This window comes from Artemia sp. Qi Xiang Cuo, chromosome 17 (genome assembly GCF_049724085.1).
Source record: "Artemia sp. Qi Xiang Cuo chromosome 17, ASM4972408v1, whole genome shotgun sequence".
In the NCBI taxonomy this organism is placed as follows: Eukaryota; Metazoa; Arthropoda; class Branchiopoda; order Anostraca; family Artemiidae; genus Artemia; species Artemia sp. Qi Xiang Cuo.
In genome coordinates, this window is record NC_142810.1 from 19,723,916 (window position 1) to 19,745,703 (window position 21,788).

At 36.8% G+C, this 21,788-nt stretch overlaps 1 protein-coding gene across 4 annotated transcripts in view; it reads left to right on the forward strand.

The window, feature by feature from the left end:
- The window catches only part of LOC148941991 (uncharacterized), a 137,343-nt gene that overhangs the window by 21,489 nt on the left and 94,066 nt on the right, over positions 1–21,788 (forward strand). For all 4 annotated transcript variants that reach the window (XM_089103425.1, XM_089103427.1, XM_089103426.1 and 1 more), the window contains one exon: positions 10,080–10,232. In XM_089103425.1, coding sequence (XP_088959551.1) covers positions 10,080–10,232 — 153 coding nt within the window. The remainder of the gene's footprint in view (positions 1–10,079; positions 10,233–21,788) is intronic.

Genomic DNA, 21,788 nt, shown 5'->3' on the forward strand with positions numbered 1-21,788 from the left:
TCATATGGATTGAATTTTTTTGAACCTTATCTTTTAAATCGCTTTATGTTTTTTTTATTAGATTAAAAAATACGTTGGATATATTCCCAAAACATGCGAAAATAGGAGGTTTTTTTCTATTTTTAAGCAAGCGTTGATCATGTTGTCGAGGAGGCACACACTCTCAGAAATCACGTACACCACATGTCACATGCCAAGTGTAACGCAAGTGTGCTAAGCGTGATGACACTATGTCACGCATAGTGGAACTGTGCCACGCTTGGTGGAACTGTGGGGCCCAAGGTTTACATCAAGTGGTGGAAGGTGGGGTGACCCCTTGCATATTCTAAGAAAAGTTGTAAGTAATATCATTATTCTGGCTTGGTGAGTGAACAGACCTGAAACTAATGAATCCAATTATATTAGTATCTTTGTTGCGAAACCACTTGTTTCGTAGAGTTCGTAAACCTTGAATCAATCTGTTTGATGCCCGTTCTAAGGGACCATTTTAAAGAAAGAAACGTCATTTTTATCCCACTTTTATAGGTGTAACAAGTTTCAATCACAGGCAAATAAAAAGTTATTAACTTAGAGAGTATATTTGTAGTAAATAAATTACTTTGTTATGTAATATTTTTGGAAGGGAGTTTCTTTATAGAAAAAATTATTGCGGAGAACTTGTCGTTTCTGTCAATTATCTATGTTGTAAAAGAAGCAGTAAATTTTAATGCAAGTAAAAACAAAGAAGGAGCTTAGCAAATTGGGTCTTGTAAGCTCATACATGAAGGATATAATTTGCCCTAATGGTACCCTAAATGGTTCTTTATACAACTTTTGGTTGAATAATATTGGTATTCCTCAGCATTGTTTCTTAGGGACTTACTTATCCTTGATTTATATAAATGATATGTCTAGATCTGTCAGTAATTTGAATAAGTTGACTGCTTGGTTCTGGGCGATGCTGTAGTAACTGTTGCTGCAAAATCTTAAGTTGGTCTTTGTAGTAATTAAAGAAAAAATAAGTTTTTCAAAATGAAAGAAATGAGCATCATTAAAACTTCGAAGGAACATAAATTATTCTTTGTTTGGGGGGAATACCCCTTCCTCGACCCTCGCTCTTTACGATAAAGTTTGACTTTTTTCCAGTTCTTTAAGAACGACTACTGAAACACAAGAGCCGTTTAATTGGAATAAGAAGTTTTTTTTTAAGTATTGAAAAACTTTAGTGGTACGAGCGAGGCTTGAAGAAGGGGCAGCCCCCATATGTACGGAAAAATTTATGTTCGTCATAGGTTTTAATGTGCTCCTTACTTTAAGTGGGAAAAAATTGTTTTGTTTTTTAATTTAATTAGTTCAACAAGACTTTTCCCACCAAACTTTTGAACAAAATTAAAGAGCTACATTAAACCAAAAATGAGAAGAAATAAAGTCAAATAATCTTCCAATCGTAAAACTACCACAAATCACAATCAATAAATAAATGAAACCCAAAACCAACAGAAATTACAATAAATAACCGAGTCAAACTCAAAATGAGCAAAAAACTAATATAAGTATTAGTAGTAGCAGCAGTAGTAGCAGGGGTGCCAATTAGGGGGGGGGGGGGGCCGGGGGGGTCCATGCCCCCCCCCTCTTTAGACTTTGAAAATTACATTCTTATTTACATTTCACAGCTATTTTCTATTTTAGCTATGTGCTATATTAAACCAGCAACTGGTCCAATAAATACGACCAACAAACTGGTGCCCTAATTATATAATCTTGTTTTGAAAAGTCTAAGAGCGAGCGCGTCTACACTATTTTATTTCTGAGTAGGGTTCATTCAAAACTAAGCTTCATGTGGTCAGTACCCGTTTCGTTATTGTTCTTGTGAAGACTTCGTTGTAAACTATGAGTTTTGTATATTGCCTGTTTTAGTAGCTGGGAAAGGAAATGTGCTCTAGGGTTTCAAGGGGGTTTTGGTCAGCAGATTCTTGACGTTGTTGAATAGTTTATGGGATGAGTAGTCCCAGTGGAGTGTACGGGACTGTCGTGAACAGGAAATGTAAGTGATTGGTTTATGGGGTTTCTAAGCGGGGTAGTTTCACCGTGGAGTATGGGAATGATTTTCTAAGTGAGTTTCTACGTGTTTCTTCAGTTCTTCTCTTGCCGTGTCTGAGTGAAGTCCTTGTCTACTACTCGTTTAACCGCATCTATCTTAAACTACTGTACATAAACTAAGTACAATAAAACACATAGTTTATAGTGAAAGAGACTCTTCCGCCTCCTCCACGAGAACCCATAACTCTGAATTATTCGGCTACGCTTATCAAAGTAAACACTTTATCAGCAAAAAGCAAGGTTTACATCGTAATCAAACTATGAGTAAAAAGCGACAACAAACTTTGGATTTTTTTTCGGTGAAAATACGGAAGAAAAATGAAGAAACTATAGTGCAAGAAACTGGCAATAGTGTCAGCGTCCAAAGTCTCGGGTTAGTTGAGATAAATTCCCCCACCTGTGACAGAATTTCGGAAACAAGCGGAACAATAAATGGCTGAATTCAACATAAAAGTTCGGTCTGCATCGCTGAACCCCTTGCGGGTTCCAGTAGAAGTCAAGAAACTCTCTCAGATATCTCTAGGACGCGTCACGACAAACCAGCTCAACCTATTCTTGAGAGATATCCGGCTACCACTTGTAACGGAAGGAAATTCAGTGCACATTACAATAAGACTTATGAATGGGTAGAATACTCTAAAAACCTGAAATCCATGTTTTGTTTTTCTTGCCGCCATTTTTCTATGGGGACTCTAAGTGCTGGAGAAACTGCTGGAAAATGGCTTTCATTGAGTCAGGATTTTGCAAGTAGAAAAACTGTTCTGCTCTACTAAAGCAACATGATGATTCTGAAAGACATAGGCATTGCAAGTCAGCAAGGACAGAATTTAAGATCATTAGCCTAGTACTGATAATTCAAGATCTATAGAGAATGCCTTAATTCAATCCAGATCTCAAGAGGCTCAAGAAAATAGAAATTATTTGAAGTATATTTTTCGCGCTATTTGCTTTCTTGACCGCCAGGGTCTTGCTTCGAGGGGTCATGACAAATCAGAAATATCTGCAAACCGGGGTAATTTCGTTGAATTAATGGAGGAAATATCTAAAGGGGATGAAAATCTGAAGACCAAGTTACAGCGCTGGTCTGATCACTATTGCAGTCATCAATACCAACACGACGCAGTAACGCTAATAGGAAATACCTTGCGGCAATATATTATTTCAGAAGTAAAATCAGCTAATTACTTTGCTATTCTTGTCGACGAGACAAAAGACGTTTCTAGAAGAGAACAATTAGCGATCCTACTTAGGTACATATCAAATGGAAACGTAGTGGAGTGACCAATCGGCTGCTATCACATGCACAAATTAGACGCCGAGAGCTTATCCACGTCGATTTGTGAAACTATTGAAAAGCTGGTGCAGATTCGATGCTGTGTATTGCCCAATGTTATGATGGCGCATCCGTTATGAGTGGGGAATTTAACGGAGTTCAAGCAAAGTTTAGGGAAAAGGTGCCTCATGCAGTTTATGTACACTGTCACGCCCACAGATTAAACTTGGTTTTGACTGACTGCCTAAAAAATATCAGCGAACTTTCTGAATTTTTCTCTGTGGTGCAAAGACCTTACGCATTTATATCATGCAGCAATACTCGCCACGAGCTATTTGTGGAATCCCAGCGTATTAGCGGGCAAAAAGTCTTGGAGCTAGAGAGGACCGTCCAGACTGGCTGGTCTTACGCAGTCCGCTCTATTTCGAAGGTGAAGGCCAGATTTGATTGTATTGTTGCTGTGCTTGCCACAGTCTCTTATAGTTCCAACGGCGAGGCAGCGTGTGAAGCAAAAGGACTACTGGACAAAATCAACTCTGCCTCTTTTGTTTAAACTTTACACATAATTGAAAAAGTATTAGTCATTGTAAATTATTTATCAGAGCAACTTCAATCAGAAAGTTTGTTGATTTATAAGGCACTTGCACTGATTTCTGGGACATATGAGACACTCAAAAAGCTGAGAAATTATAACGAATGGAACAACTTAAGCAAAAACATATCTCAGCTCTTGGCTTTAAACAATATCCAGGAATCGAAATCTCCACAATCTAAAACCAGTCCTCGAAGCAAGAGAAGTTGAGCCATTTCCATTCGTCTCAAAGACTTTCTTTCAAACTCAACAGCCGGTAAACGCAACATCAGTCAGCCAGTTGAATCAGACTGCGGTAAACTTCTGTACTTTGAGCTAATAGATCGTTTCACGAGTGAGATGGACCAACGTTTCATGCAGAATATGCCTCTGCTCGACGCTTTATCTGCCTTCAACCCCTCAAGTTCCAATTTTCTTGAACTTTCGAAAGTGGAAAGAGTTATGTGTCATTATCAAGAGATTCTCGGTGTCGATGCCATAGAATCCCAGCTTTCTCTTGAAAAGCTACATTTGTTAAAAAGTTATATTCCAAAAATAGATCTACTTCACGCTGTTAAAACCTTATTTAACCTCCCCATTTCATTTTTTACTGTGCTAAACTGGTGAGGTTAGATTCTACTTTCCCTGTGACCACTGCCAGTAATGAACGAATCTTCTCGGCATTACGGTATGTTTAGCACTATCTGCGATCGACGATGGGAAACGACAGACTCAGCGATCTCATGATAATGGCCGTTGAAAAAGAAGAGGTAAAGAAACTGGATTTGGATAGATTCGTCGACGATTTTGCCAAGCAGCGACCTCACCGCTACCCCCTGTTTTAGGTATGTTTGCTAAATGTTGTTCTTTTTTTGCATCTTAATATTAAAAAAAATTGAGAAAAAATCCTTGCCCCCCCCCCCTACATTTTCGTGAATTGGCGCCACTGAGTAGTAGTAGGAGCAGTAGTAGTAGTAGTTGTTGTAGTAGGAGTAGTAGCAGTAGTAGTAGTAGTAGCAGCAGTAGGAGTAGTAGAAGTAGTAGTAGTAGTAGCAGCAGTAGTAGTAGGAGCAGTAGTAGTAGTAGTAATAGTTGTAGTAGGAGTAGCAGCAGTAGTAGTAGTATTAGCAGCAGTAGGAGTAGTAGTTGTAGTAGTAGTAGTAGGGATAGTAGCAGCAGTAGTAGTAGGAGCAGTAGTAGTAGTACTAGTAGTTGTAGTAGTAGTGGTAGTAGTAGTAGTGGTAGTAGTAGTAGTTGTAGTAGGAGTAGTAGCAGTAGTACCAGTCATAGTAGTATGCATATTTTGCATTTTGCCTCATTAAACATCCCCCTTAACATGCCCTGACAGTTTCAATTTAATTTCCTTGACCATTCCTGGGGTATTGCTGATATACCCTTTTGACAATCTCTACAACCACCCTTTTGAGTCCCTTTCGGTTAGTTCAGCATTCCTCTCAACACGCCCTGAAAGTTTCAACTTAATACTCTAAGCTGTTCCTGAGAAATTGCTCAAATGTCCTATTGGAAACGTGAATGCACACAGTGCGTTTTGATTTAGTTCAACATCCCCTTAAATATCCCCTGAAATCTTCAATTTAGTACCCTTAGCCTCAGTAGAAGTAGGAGTCGTAGCAGTCGCAATAGTGGTAACCTGCACTTAGAACCTTTTGGTTAGTTCAACATTGTTAGTTCAACATCGTTTGGTTAGTTCAATTTTAATATTTATTTTCAATATTAACTACAAAAGAAAACATTTGTAATATAATCCGTTTTCAGTAAAGTGCCAGTGACGCAGTGGGTTTTAGGCTTTTGCAGTGAGATGATACCCAAACTCTTGTTTGTAGTTATTTTTATTCGATTCAAATTTGATTTGCATATTCAATTTATTTTTGACTCGTTTTAAGATTTATTTATTCATTTATATTAATATATATTTTATGTTTGTTTGCATTCATTTTTTATTTAATTTCTGTTCGTTTTAAGTTTCATTTATACTTTAATAGCATAATATTATTTTTCTTTTTAAGATTGATTTTCATATTCAATCTAAGCATTACTCGCTTTAAGATCTATTTATTCATTTATATTATTACTTGTTGTATGTTTTTTGCTATGATTGTTTATTTAATTTTGTTCATTTTGGGTTTCATTTATTCATTAATAGTAATTTCTGGTCGTTTTGAGTTTGAATTTTAACAGGTATTTGTATCTCCTGAGCTGAAGTTTAAAATGGCCTTTACTTTTCTTTGAAAAACTTATTTTTCGGAAAGTTTTTTTTTAAATTAATTTTTGTTCGTTTTTTATTGCAAAAGGTTTCAAGTTTTTATTACATGGGGGGGGGGGTGCTGCAGTTCCGATTATTCCCGAATTTAAAAAACTAATCTATAAATTTAGATTGAAATTGAATAAGGCTAATTAAAAATTCAATAATATTACAGATTTTATAAGAACATTATATTTTAACAATTAAAAGCTTGCTTAACTTGTGGACAGCGATTGACAACAACGAATGGATTGAAAAAATAGCTCCAGTAAGGGGATTTAGACCATTTCACTTGCTGACACAAAGGGATTACGACTGTTTGGAATTGACCTTAATTGGAATTTGTGTGCCAAAGCAATTTTGCATCTATCACAGAGTATGTATTTTAACCTTATAATTGGATAATTATAATAGATTTCCTATGTGTTCTTCCCATACAAAACCCCTTCCCATAAGTTGTAAGACCCCCTTAATAAGTTATGCCCCAGGGCATAACTGTGTCGACACCGGAGTTTTTTGTTATCAGAACTTGGAACTATTTTAACAAAATGTCTATATCAAAATTTTTATCTGATGCATTTAGGGCATGGAGGAGGGAGAGGGGCTAGTTGCCCTTCAATCTCTTTTGACTCTTAAAAAGTGAACAAGAACTTTCAATTTCCAATCAAATGAGCCCTCTCTAAAGCTTATACGAGCATCCCTTCCATAAGAAATAATATGAAGGATTCAGAGAATCCTTAAATTACTACCCTTGCCCTGAGGGCTTTGGGGGAGTTGTAATCCTCAAAGACCTAATTTCCAGAACTTAAAACTACGTTTAATAAAATGGCTCAAAAATATATTTTCTATCTGGAAATCAACTACGCTGAACAAAATGGCTATCTCAAAATTTTGATTGGATGTGTTTGGGGAAATGATGGGCGTGAGGGGGGGGGGGCAGTTGCACTCCAATCATTTTTCGACTATTAAAAAGGGCACTAGCCCTTTAATTTCCAATCGAATAAGCCTATTTTGAAGTTTCTACGACAACGCCTTCTATAAAAACCTTATATGTCTCCAGGGCATAACTTAAAACCCCTTAACCTGAGGGTTCTGGGGGAGTTTCCTCCTAAAAACATATTTTCTATCTGGAAATCAACTACGCTGAACAAAATGCCTATCTCAAAATTTTGATTGGATGTTTTTGGGGGAATGATGGGCGTATGGGGGGGGGGAGGGGGCTAGTTACACCCCAATCACTTTCGACTATTAAAAAAGGCACTAGCCCTTTAATTTCCAATCGATTGAGCCTGTTTTGAAATTTCTACGACAACGCCTTCTATAAAAACCTTATGTGCCACCAGGGCATAACTTAAAACCCTTGCCCTGAGGGTTGTGGGGGAGTATCCTCCTCAAAAATATATTTTCTATCCGGAAATCAACTACACTGAACAAAATGGCTATCTCAAAATTTTGATTGGACGTGTTTTGGGGAATGATGGGCGTGGGGGGGGGAGGGGAGTTACCCTCCAATCATTTTCGACTATTAAAAAGGGAACTAGCCCTTTAATTTCCACTCTAATGAGCCTGTTTTGAAGTTTCTACGACAACGCCTTCTATAAAAACCTTATATGCCCCGAGGGCATAACTTTAAACCCTTGCCCTGAGGGTTGTGGGGGAGTGTCCTCCTCAAAAATATATTTTCTATCTGGAAATCAACTAACTACGCTGAACAAATGGCTATCTCAAAATTTTGATTGGATGTGTTTGGGGAAATGATGGGCGTGGGGGGGGGAGGGGGGCTAGTTGCCCTCCAATCACTTTCGACTATTAAAAAGGGCACTAGCTCCTTAAATTTTTAATCGAAAGAGCTTGTTTTCAAGTTTCTACGACAGTGCTTTCTATGAAAAACTTATATGACCCCAAGGCATAACTTAAAACCCTTGCCCTGAGGGTTGTGGGGGATTATCCTCCTCAAAAATATATTTTCTATATGGAAATCAACTACGCTGAACAAAATGGCTATCTCAAAATTTTGATTGGATGTGTTTGGGGGAATGGTTCGCGTGGGGGGGGGGGGAGGCTAGTTGCCCTCCAACCATTTTCGACTATTAAAAAGGGCACTAGAACTCTCGATTTTGATCCCCCTTTGAAGTTTCTACGACGACCCCTTCCATGTGAAGTGCCTCTGGAAAAAAAAAAATAATAATAAAACATTGGAGCCGTATGGCCTTTACTATTAGCGTTGCCTCTTATATTGCTAATACAACCTTTGGACAACCCACATGCACACATTTATTTCTTATTCAGTTCAACTTCTCCCTCTTTATTCTTTGAAATTTTCACCTTCACGCCTTTAGCCTTAGTTGTAGCACTTAACGCCTTCTTGACAACCTGTATGCACATGACGTGTTTTGATTTAGCCCAACATTCTCTGAAAGCTTCACTTGAGTGCCCTTGGCTATTTTGAACATTAAAGGTAAAACATGCCCCCCTTTCCCAACAACAAATAATATACGTAAACAATTGGTGAATTGCATAACTTATAGCCTTTTCCCCGAGGGTCGTGGGGGATTGACATCCCCAGAGACATAGTTAGTGGACTTTTCAACTGTGTTGAACAAAATGGGTTGCTCAAAATTTTGATTGGATGTGTTTGGGAAATGAATGAGGGTCGGACGGCATTTTGTTTCACCAAATGCCTTGGTGAAAAAAAAGTGTATTGTGCCCAATTCGCTCTTTACTTAGGCAGCACTATTGCGCTCTCTATGATATTTGATCGTCTTTTAAATCAATAGTCAAGCGGCTATAGTGCTGCTATAGCTAAAAGTGTCACTTTTTGCCCCCTCCAATGAAATTACAGTTTCCTTTCAATTCTTTCTTGTAACCTCTTCCCATCACTTTTGAGGACGTCCTGCTGTTTGTTTGACCCAAAACTGACGGCCATAATATAACCGTTTTTGGTAGCCGATCAACTATCATCCGAGACCGTGACCTGAAATTTTCCGTTATTACGTTCCTAGAAAGTTGGAACCAGTTTTTCATTGCTAGAGTGCGTTTGAACCCCGAGCTGTGATTTCCGTTACCTCACATCAGCTCTTCATTTTTATTTATGCCTAGTTTCAACAACATTTTCTTCTTAACATGAATTTTCAACCCTGTTTTTGCACCCTGAACTCTTTAAATTCCAAAAGATTGGTTTATAACTCTTAAAACAAAATTATAGGAGACTCTTCCTACCTTACCCGCAACACAGTTATTGTATAGCTATTCTGGTTGGTATAACCAAGGTTTTTCAAAAGCAAATTTGTAATCGATATTTCAATTGCAGCAGAACATGGACTATTGCTTTTATGAAAACATAATTATTAAGAGAGACTCACAATGTAATTTAAGACATCTTAGATATTCTAGGGTAAATTTACCCCAGATAGAAGAAACAAAAGATTTCAATTTATTTTCAGCTATGCTATCCCCACAACCGCTGGTATAGTTTTATGGCTGACTCATATGATGTCTACAAAAGTAAGTTGTACTTATATGGTAATATGTACAAAAGGAGAAAATTGGTCTGTGCATTGGTAATTTGTTATTGCTTTGTTTAGTTTACTTTTACTCTGTATAAAATTATCAAGCTCCACTGCTCTAGATTCTTCGCTTTCTTCTTTCTCTCTAGTTTATTTTTACACATCTATGTCATCGTTGCTTATAGTCACATTTTTCAGCTTTTCTCCTTTTTTTTCCAACTTCTGATGCGCTATATAAATTATTGGTTGACTAAAATAGACGCAGCACATTACATAACGTGTGCTGCAATGGATAATTCTAAATGCTAGTATACCCCACTCCCTTTTAACCCCAAAATATTGTAATTTCGGCGTGACCACAAGGGCTATAACCGAAAATTTTTATAGAAGCAAAGAAGATAAGCCGATTGATATAACTACGGCAATGGCAGCACTTGCAGCTACAGCACAAAGATTTCTTGAAGGATATCCTCTTCAGAATGGGATTGATATTAAAGATGAATATTATGATGAAGAAGATGAAGAGCTAACAAATGAAAGGTAAGTCTCTCACTTTGGGTCCAAAATAAAAAGGAGGGTCTTACCCAGTGTTCTAATCCATGTGCATGTTGTCTTCTAGTGAAATACCCACGGTAGAAGATATTTAAAAACAGCAAATATTGACTCACTAAATGGCCCTTGCCGTAGTGATTAGCGTCGTCCAAAACTCTTTTTTGTTCTAAGGACTAACTAGTCAACTTTTGAAATACATTATCTGTTTATTATGGTAAAACTATAATTACCGAAACTTGCGGTATTGGCCTATTATCAGGTTGTTGACGGCTCGACAAACCCCACAAAATGAGAAATAAAAAAGCTTAAACATAGAAATAAAGCTCGAGTTGCAGCAGGTCACTATGGCTGAATATTATTTGAAACAAATAGGGCACAACTGAACAACATACTTTGATTTTGTGCGCTTGGCTACCTCTTTTTTTCATGATTAAACTTTTGACTGATTAGATGAACTTTATTTTAAATGGCATGTTTTAACCAGTTGAGTGTCTGACTTTGCACAAAACTTTCCACTGGTTGTTTTGGTCTGGCTTCAATAATTATTAGATTTTTCTTAATTCGGTTGATTTTCGTTGACTTTCCTCCAAGCAACAAATTCCTGTTCTATATTTGACCCAAGGATATAATGAATTCGGTCAATCAAGCAACTTCAAAATAATAAAGCCAGGAACTTCCGAGTGAAAGGTAGCATTTACCAAAGCCCTTGGTTTTCAAGTTGCTCCCGTAAGAAAAAGGATTGAGTGTCATGGTCATTATCATCAAGTAATTTGTTACCTCATTTAGTAGACTTCAAAATTATTACGGACAACATGTTTGTACAGAATATTTTCATTTTGCCAATTTTTCTTTAAGTTATTCCCCCTTAGACCAGAGACGGATTTTTTATTATTAATTTCCACTTGTTCTCTCTAGCTTCTGTTGTTGATAAATGGCGTCTAGATTTCCTTGTCAATTTCGTCTTATATTTGCTCCTTGTTAATATTTATTTGTCTAATGTTCTTCTTTATTTGCGTTTATGTATCTGCACTATCTATTTAATTGCTTCCTATTGATTCTTATCCATCCTGTGATCGTGTTTATTGTCATGTTGAGCGCTCTGTTTATTGCTTATTTTTCATTTATTTATTTTCTTTAGTTTGTTTCTCGTCTTTAGCACGATTCGCTCTCCTTTAATTGGATATCTGTTGTAAATCCTTTGAATTGAATTTGATGTAGTCAACTGTTCCTTTTAAATGTTTTACTTGCCGATTGACTTTTAAAAAGCTTGAACTGGCCTTTTTTTTTTTTTATACAAATCTAATGCAGTTAAACGTGCCCAAATTTTTTTAAAGTTTTCATAGTTTTTATAAGACTTTGGAGAGTTTTTCCAAAGATTTTATCTAATTGCTCATTCATTCTTGAAGCATTCTTGAACTCTAACGTGGATACTGGGAGGATTGTCATATACGGGATTACTTCTGTTGGTTGTGAATTTTAATACCGCTATTTATTTTAATTACAATAAAAGTTTTATTTTCCTTTTAATCTCTGTGTTAGTAAAATGCTCAGAGCTATTCAACAGACATGGAGACTACTTCCCCCTTTAAATCCAGCTTATTTTATCTTACTAGTTTCTGACCCAATGCTTTGATTTCTTAGAACTACAAATTTTTTTTAAGAATTTTTTTCTGCAAAAAAAGAGCTGCCATGCCCCTCAACACCTTTAGTTGGCCATATCTTCCTGCAAATTAAGGAAACCCCTTATCCTTCTGCTTTGGTCTAAAGTAACTTTTATAGAAAGTTTGGAAATGTGGGCGTAAAAATAGTTTTTTTTTTATGCCACTGTATGGCAGTACAGCCTCTGAAATTTGGACGTTATATACAATGCTTCTCAGTGGTGCACACAGAAAATAATAATGGAGGAGGGGGTTAACCGGGCTCCCTGGGCCAACCAACGGAAAACTTTAAAAATTCCTTAGAAAAAACGGTATTTTAAGGCAAGACTTTAAGTTTATTTTAGCTCTTTGAATATAAGTTTTGAGAAGGGACTAAGGAATGAATAATAAAACCGAGCAGATTAAATAATACTTAAAAACAGAATGTAATTTTTTCTTAAAAGGGGCTACATCCCCTTTAGCCGTCCCGCCCCCTATGGGCGCGCGCCTGGTGGTTCTTTGATTACTCTGAGTTGATTGGCTATTCTAGAGTTTTGATTGATAGTTCTTTACTCATTTTGGACCAATGTTGTTGTTTTTGGCACAAAAAGTTCTTACCCTGTGGTTTGATCTCTATTGTTACCTAATTGTTACTTGAACTTTAAGTTTTTGTATCTAAAGAGCCCTTAAACACATTCTAGCCTGGCGTGATTATCGCCAGGGGAAAAAAATAAAAAGAAACAAATGCGCCGACAAAAAAACGCATCCGGACCATCCTGCTTAGTAAAAATAAGAAATTTGTAATACAAAATACAGAGAAGAGGTTTGAAACCTCTTCTCTAGGGCTTACATGCGTCTTGAATTTGATGATCCAATTTTAAATAAGATTGCCCCTTTTTGCAAATTCTTTTCTCTTTTACTGAAATTGTGCAAAAACCCTTTGAATACCTTAGATGGTTAGCCCTAAACTTAATGAGTTTTACATATTTGGAATCCGCATCCTTTTGGTCTATGTCTATTTAGATATATATTACTACTACTACTAAAAAATCACTGCCACACCAAGCCGCATGAGGCAAACATAGCTACGCCCGCTCCTCCTCCATCCCAATCTATCCAAAGCCTTCCTCTTTACACCCTCCCAAGAAGTTCCAATTAACCGAAAATCTGTCCTTAAGATATCTTCCCACCCCACTCGAGGACGACCTGCTTTTTGCTTGTTCCTTGATGATTGGTCGACAAAGACAATCTTTGCCTACCTGTCATCCTTCATCTGCAGAATGTATAGAAATATAAGGAAAGGCGTCATAACATCCAACCGTCAGGAGCACCAACGACATAACATCCACAAAATCCGTCATAACATCGACAAAAAAAATCTGTCAGAACCCCCAAGCGTCACGACATCCAAAATTTTAAAACTTCAGTTTTTTGGGGTTTAGGGGGGAAGAGGCACCTTGGTTAGGTTACGTATTTTGATATATGCTATGCTTTACCCCCCCCCCCCCTCCTGATGTGCAAATATATAGCCGAAATTTATTTCTAAGCTATTATATACTTATTACTATTATATAAACTTGTAATTTTTTTGGGATGTTGTGACGGTTGGTGGTTTTGACGGTTGGATGTTATGACGTTAGTAGAGTAGTACCTTATACTTCTGGGACTTTATGTTCCATCCTATGATATTCTGGGCCTTTACGTTCCTTCCTATGATATTCTGGGCCTTTACGTTCCTTCCTATGATATTCCGGGCCTTTACGTTCCTTACTATGATATTCTGGGCCTTTACGTTCCTTCCTATGCTATTCTGGGCCTTTATGTTCCTTCCTGTGATATTCTGGGCCTTAACGTTCCCTCCTTTGCTATTCTGGGCCTTTACTTTCCTTCCTATGATATTCTGGGCCTTTACGTTCCTTCCTATGCCATTAGGGACCTTTACTTTCCTTCCTATGATATTCTGGGTCTTTAAGTTCCTTCCAGTTTTTCTGGTAGGTAATTCCACTCTACAGGGGTATTACACCCTTTCAAAGAGATTTACGCAATTTCTAGTTCAAGGTATATACATGTTTTTTTTACCATCTATTGAATTCTACAAGGCCCCCGTACCAAACAGGTTTTTTCTGATAGATATTCCATTCTACTGGTCATTACATCTTTCTTTGCCAAGAGATTTACGTAATTTCAAAGTTCAATGTCTTTTTTTAGTGATAAACCAAAACCAGCATGTCTTGTTTCGCTGTTATGCAATTATTTTTTGTATATATTCAGGTTTCAAATTAGATTCTTCAACAGTTTTGAATAGTTTATTCAACTTAACACTACTGCATTTTTTTTGTGAAGATTTACATAGAAAAAATGGATAATTTTAAGCAATTTCTAGTGAGTAAAATTTTCTCATTATTATAATAAAAAGAAATTGTCTTGTCATTAAGTTAAGGAAGAAATTCTTTCCTTACACTAGAACTAAGGGTACTTATGCACTTAGAAGCCTATTGTTTAGGAGCTGAAACCTCTACATAGTTCTCTTATAGGCTGAAATTTACGGTGCGATTTTTATCAAGATCAGTGGGCCTTTTTAGGGATGTTTTTGAAAAAAGTTCTTAGCTTTCGATGGGTAATTTGGGGTTCGAATAAAATGTTGATTCTTTTAATGTAATAATTATTAAAAAAGCTTCCTTTTCAGAGTTTCGGTTAATATTAGCATGATTTTCTTCTTACTTATAGTTCGTTACCATATACTGTTGAAAAATGTTTTACAATGATATTTTAGATCATAGTAGCCTAATGGTGCTTTTAGTCTTTAGAAGAAGAACCAAAACAATTTAGAATCTATGCTGCTTACCTTAGTTTAAGAGCTGAAAATCATTCTAAAAAATTTAAATTTGTAACAATGAGTATTTTATTTTGATAATAAAGGAAAATATAAATATTTATTTAATTGATAAAAAAAAAAAAAATTCCAGCTCCCCCTATTTTAACACCAGTTTTTTAATGCAAAAAATAGGCACATATTGCACCCTGTTTAAAGTAGAATAATCCGTGGATTCTTAATCTTTATGACCCAAGGACCAACATGGTCCCATTCCCCCTGCCAGATGTTTAGCAGAAAGATAAGCATCTTGCAACTTTTTTGAAGCAGAAGGCTTAGATTTCGATCGGTAATTTGGGGTTATAATAAAATATTGATTCTTTTAATGTATTAATTGTTACAAAAACTTCCTTTTTAGAGTTTCGGTTACTATTAACCTGATTTTTTCCTTACTTATAGTTCGTTACCATGTACTGCTGGAAAATGTATTTCAGTGATATTTTATATCATAGTAGCCTAATGGTGCTTTTAGTCTTTAGAAGAAGAACCAAAACAATTTACAATATATGCTGCTGCTTACTTTAGTTTAAGAGGTGAAAATCATTCTAAAAAATCTAAATTTGTAACAATGAGTATTTTATTTTGATAATAAAGGAAAATATAAATATTTATTTAATTGAAAAAAAAAAAATTTCCAGCTCCTTCTATTTTAACACCAGTTTTTTAATGCAAAAAATAGGCACATATTGCACCCTGTTTAAAGTAGAATAATCCGTGGATTCTTAATCTTTATGACCCAAGGACCAAAATGGTCCCATTCCCCCTGCCAGCTTTTTAGAAGAAAGATAAGCATCTTGCAACTTTTTCGAAGCAGAAAAAAAAAAACTCAAGTAAGGTTTTGTAAAATTTCGTGGCAAACCCAGTTTTTGTCGAATTAAGATTCAGTTGCTCAAAAAAGTAATTGAAAACCCCTGATTTTGAAATCAAGATGTTTTTTACAATAATTTATATTAATAAAATAAAATTACTTATTTTACAAAATAAAAATTCATTTTTTTTACATCCTAAATTTTGCCTTTTTTTTTCAAGGAATAAGATACGTTCAATAACCCCCCTTCTGAAAAGAAATAAAGATATAGCGAAGGTGTATTAATGCAAGCTACAAGACCATCAATTATCAAATATGCCGGTAGAATTACATATGATCTGGACCATCCAACAAGCACCCAACTTATAGTGACAGTGCCCTCTAGCCCCAGTGTTAGCTGCACCCAAGCTGGGAGGAAGTTGAAGAGAGAATGGACTGCTTTTCATAATGCCTCAGCTCAGCCTACTGAAGATCTTGAGCTTGACCCCATTCATGTTTTGCCAAGGAGTTCAGATTTAGAAAACCAGTCAGAATTCGTAAGTATATACATAATTTTTTCTTTCCCTATTTTCCAAAATAAGGTAAATTTTCTCAGGCGCATAGCTTTTGATGAGTAAAACTGAAAACTTGTTTCTAAACTATTTCATTTTCTTTCATTAACCAAATAAGCGGTATATAAAGTAATGATTATCACGAATTTATATAAAAAAAAACCTTACCTTTTAAATACTACCCAAGACCAATTATAATCAAATATTTCAAATTTCCATTTAAAAAAAAAAAAAAATATTTGAAAAAAAAAACAAAAAAAAAACGATTTGCGATTTAAAATTTGGCAAGCCCTCTTTAAAAAGGTATTATTTCACTAGTCCATTTGCCCGCATCAGCTTCTTATAAGATCTCCCATCGCTAAATTTTAATTTTAATCCGCTCGATAGCTATAATTTGAATTCTAAGTGTGCTTCTTGTGACAGCATGTGTATTTCTAATAAGATATATTAACACATAGGAAGAAGCTTTTTAGTAATCTTCAATTATGTCTTCACAGTGTTGTCAAGAAACAGTATTTGGGGCGAACTCATTTCAATGAAACACTTAGGTGTTTTCAAGAAAGAATTTGAGGCTGTTCTATTTGAACAGTGGTTTGAAGTCCGATACCCCCAACTCAAAAGGGTATCGATCCTCCTACCTCGAAGGAAGCTCCCGGTTCCCAAGGGTTCTCCCCGGGAGGGGTTGGGGGGTTGGGGGGGGGGGGAAGCGCTGTGGGAGGTACTGCATCAAGTGCCACGAGCCCAAGAAGCACTGCAGGGATGTGCCGCGGGCCAGGACTCTGCCGCAGAATGCGCCGCAGGGGTGCACCACAGGTGGTTACCAGGGTGATGTACCGCGAAAAAAAAATTTTTTGATAAAAAAGAAAAAAGAAAATTGTGATAAAAATTTCGTCAAAAAAAAACTTAATCTATTCATTTTGTAGTTTCAGGGGGAAGCTGTAAAAACCTCTGCCTTCCCTGGTCCAGGACTTCAAAGTATTATGGGTAATTGCCCCTCTCGCCTGATATTAGTGAAGGTACGTTATTTGATATCTCCCTGGATTTTCAATTTACAGCTGAAGAAATGGATAGTCTTATGCAAATTGTTGGCCCTAATTCTTCCGGGGACATTTTTAACGATAACTTTACTATTAGTGAATTGAGTCCTGAACAAACAGGGACAGAACATGATAATAGTGAAATTTCCCCGGAATTGCCTGATTTTTATTTGTTAGAATCTGCTCTAAGCCATTTACAAACAAACAGGGTAGATTTTAGCCTTCCCCAGAAAGACGCGAGCATTATTTTAAATGACCCCTTGAAAGTTCTCCATAGCTATATCCACAGAATTCGGGCACTTATTGAAATTCAGATCCGAAATTGAGGTGGTCGGGAGGGAATTAAAGCATCAGTGAATCAAAAAGTGTATTTACAAAATGGGACATCCGGGGACGTTTTTAATTTTAATTTTTAGACAGGCAACCAGACTTTCTACCCCGGTTTAAACGATTTTGAAGACAAATTTTTCAACTGGGTGAATAAACTAATTTAAACCTAGGATACATTTCATGAGAGGGGGAGTGGGTCCACCATTTTATACATTGAACACATGGATCTGAATCTCAATAGATTTAAAAAAAACTTTTTTTTAAGGAGGGCGGTTAATCTAAAAATAAAATGGCAACCTTATTTGTCGGCTACCAAAGGAGTTCAGAGTTTCACATTTGAAACTGAACTGCATTGCTTTAAATATGTATTTTTAGCAGCAGCCCATAAGACATTACATAATAATTCAACAATGAAAAATCTTGACAAACTTGCACGTAACGGTGGGAAAAATTTCTCCAAAGTAAATTTTGATTGTTTTGAGGGAAAGTATCCTGTTTACTTTAAAGAAATACGCATTTGCGAGAAACAAAATTAAAATCTTGGGGTGGTTGTTCTCTAGTATGACAGAGAATTTGCAGATGGGGGAAAAAAACCGAATAAAAAAGGGGTTTTGTATTCAGTGAGGACACCGATGGTGGAAAATGTTATAAATTGGGTATGGATTATTTACGAACCTCCCAAAGATGTAAATTCTTATGGTCATTTTTTCCCCGTTACGGCGATAAGTCGACTCTTATCTCAAGGCAAAAAATATGGGGAACGTTTCTATTGCCCCATGTGCCTTTCCCCATTCACAATCTGAGCGAACATTCTCAGATCACATGGGGCATTGCAAAATTCATGGAAATCAAAGAATTGAAATGCCGGCAGAAGGCAAAGACATTTTACAATTTAAAAATTTTAAAAATTCCCTTCTGCAATCTCATAAAGTGTCTATGGATTGTGAAACAAGACTGGTTGAGGTATCAAACCCATCAAAGGCAAATATAGTCAAGGAATAAAAACTAGTAGCGTGTTCCTACGCACACGCCCGTCTTGATGCCAACAATAAAGTGCAATTGGGAGAGGGCAGTATGGAAAAGTTATTGGTTTCTTTAATAAAAACGACCAACAAGGCAATTTCACGATTACGTCATACCAATTATCCAATGACATTATCGGATAAAGAGCAACTGGCGCTGGAAAAGGGGAGAATTTACTGGGTTTGTAGGGGTGCCCTTGCCCTAAAAGACGCGGTGTAGGACCACAATCACCTTATTGACCCCAATTCAATGGGAAAAAGTAACTTTCGTGGGTGGGCTCACAATTTGTGTAATTTAAAAATTAAACAACAGCTTTTTCTAACGGGTTTTATACAAAACTCTAACTATGATCTGAAGCATGTGCTAACAGCATTGATATATCTTCAAAGAAATGGAAACGTGGATGATTCAAGGGTGATAGACAGCTTTACGTACAGAATCATGCCTAAATCATCGAGAAAGATGCTTGTTTTGGAATTTATGGGAAAATTTATTGAACCCGGCATTGAGTACACGAATAAAATTTGCTTTTTAGATTCATACAGTTTTTTTCCCAAATCATTGAGCGAATTAATTCAGGTGCAGAAAAACGATGACGGCTGCAATGCTTTCCCCCTTCTCAAGCAACAATTTCCAAAGTATTTATATGATTTGTTAACGGTCAAGGGCATCTATCTTTATGATTATTATTTTTCCATGTCGAGATTCACCGAGGAGACTATTCCTTGTATTGACTCGTTTTACGACAGCCTTCACGATCACAGTTGCAAACCCGATGAATACAATTGTTCTAAAAAAGTTTGGACAGAGGGATGGTGTAAAAACGGGTTTGACTACTGCAAGCTGTATTTGTCGAGTGACGTGTTAAATCTGTTAGACATTATGTGTAGAAATACGGATAAAATCTATGAGGACTTTAATCTTGATGTGGGTTATTATTTTTCTTCGTCTCATCTAGTGATGGACCTCATCCTGAAAATTAGTGGGGAAAAAATTGGGCTAATCACTGACACTGATCAGCACCTGTTAATCGAGAAGTCAATGAGGGGGGGTGTGTTTTTCAAGGGGACCGTATCTTGGAAACCGATCCAGAGAACCGATCCGAGAGAAGACGGGGACAAAATCGAATGCTGTTTTACTCGATATGGATTCTCTCTATCCCTCGGTCATATCCCATTATGCACTACCTTGCGGCGATTATATATGGCTCAATGACGGTCAAGCTCCCCATTCCCTCAACATTAAGTGTTGAGGAGAATGGACCAGTTGGATGGTTTTTTGAAATTGATGGAGAGATACCAGTCGAGCTTCACAATTCAGTAAAGGATTTTGTTTTCCCATGTATCAATAGACCTGTGACTAAGGACTCTTTGAGTCCTCACAATAGGTGTTTAGTCGTGGTGGACGGATTGCATTGGGCACCTTCAATACAAAAACTTATTGCTGACCTTCTGCGGAAAAAAAAATATTTGTACATCATGTAGCGTTAAAATGGATGTGTAACAACGGTTTCAACGTCACAAAGGTTCACCGAGCCCTTGATTTTAGTCAAAAACCATATTTGAAAACATTTGTTGGCACTTTCGTCGGCAAACGTTCTGCAGCACAAACGAAAGCCGAAAAAGAAATTTATAAACTCATTTTGAATTCGGCTTTCGGCAAAATGTGTGAGAGTGTTCGCAATAGGAATCTTTTTGACGTTGTGACCAATCCAGAACAATATGCTTGAATTATTGCCGATCCCAATTACACTTCCTTTACAATCATTGGCCCGGACATCGTACTTTTGAATAAGAAAAAAAGACGCATTGTCTTGAATAAAAATATTGCTGCAGGTATTGCTATCTTGGAGATCTCAAAAAAACTCATGTTGGAATTCTACTACAATGTGGCTAGGGTACAGTGGCCGGAAAAGGGGCAAGTAGAGGTCTGCTACGGTGACACGGATTCTCTACTGCTCAAAGTAAAAACACCGAATCTAATTGATGATTTGGCGCACGGTGATATTATCAGTTCAAGGATGGACTACACCATGGGGTGTGTTGGTCTTTACCCTGAGATATTTAAACGTCGTGCGCCAAATCTGCTTTTATTTTTTAAATTTGAAACCGGGAGCGACTTGATTTCCCGCGGTATGTTTGTAGGTCCGAAGGTGTACTTTATACAGACATACGACGAGGAAATCAAGAAACGTTGCAAAGGAGTACCCACGCGCTATGTGGACAAGAATTTCGACATGAACATTTATAGGAATTGTATTGTTCAAAATGCAATTCCACGAGCCAAATTGTTGGCAATTCGTTCATTGAACTACAGGAACTTTACTGTAAATGTAGAAAAAATAGCCATGAGTGCCATTTCCGACAAGGTCTATGTTTGTCAAGATGGTGTGACCACCCTCCCCCTTGGACACTATTTAACTTCAGACCGGATCGAATGTATTGCCCACAGGGAAAGTCTCGGTTTAAATAAAGTCCTGTAAATTATTTCCTAAAAACCTTTTTTTTTGGAGGGGGGCCTCGCGGCCTTTGGGGGGGGGGCCTCGCGGCCCGGGGGAGGGGCCGGCCGCCGCCAGCGCGGGGGGCGCATCGCCACCAAAGTTATCTTTTTTTTGGACTCAGAGCAGATTTTTTTTTTCAAGTGCTCATCTCTCTAATTTAATTTTTTTTATCTATAAATAAACAAAAAAAGTGTTTTTTCTCTGTGTGTGTACCTATGTAAATGTTGTTGTATTTTTTTATTATAAATAAATTTTAAAAAGTGTATTTTTTTTTCAATGTATTGTTACTTTTTTATGTGCATATAATAAAAGAAAAAATATGATTCTTTATTAGTCTTTGTCTTCTTCTTCTTCTTCTTGAAGAACAGAGTAGTAGTAGGGAAAAGTTATTTAGTCATTAGACAATTAGGGTCTACAGGTAGTTTTCCAGGTGAACTGTTGAAAGGAACATGTATCAATTTAAAACACCATTCAGATCGTTTCTGTGTGGGCCCTCAATGTCGGTAAAAACAACACTCTTAACTAAAATAATTAAAAATTGTGATAAAATGTTTGCGGAAAAGCCAAAAAAAATCTACTATTGCTCTAGTATATGGCAGGAGTCATACAATAAAATAAAAGCAATTGCTGCTGCCATGGGATCGGTGCAGATACAGTTCATACAGGGACTTGATGTTTTCAACATTATTGAACCAAACTCTTGGCTGATCATTGACGATCTGGCTGAATCTATTGAACAATGGTCCCAGCAATTCCTGCATTTGTTCACTGTTCGCTCTCATCATG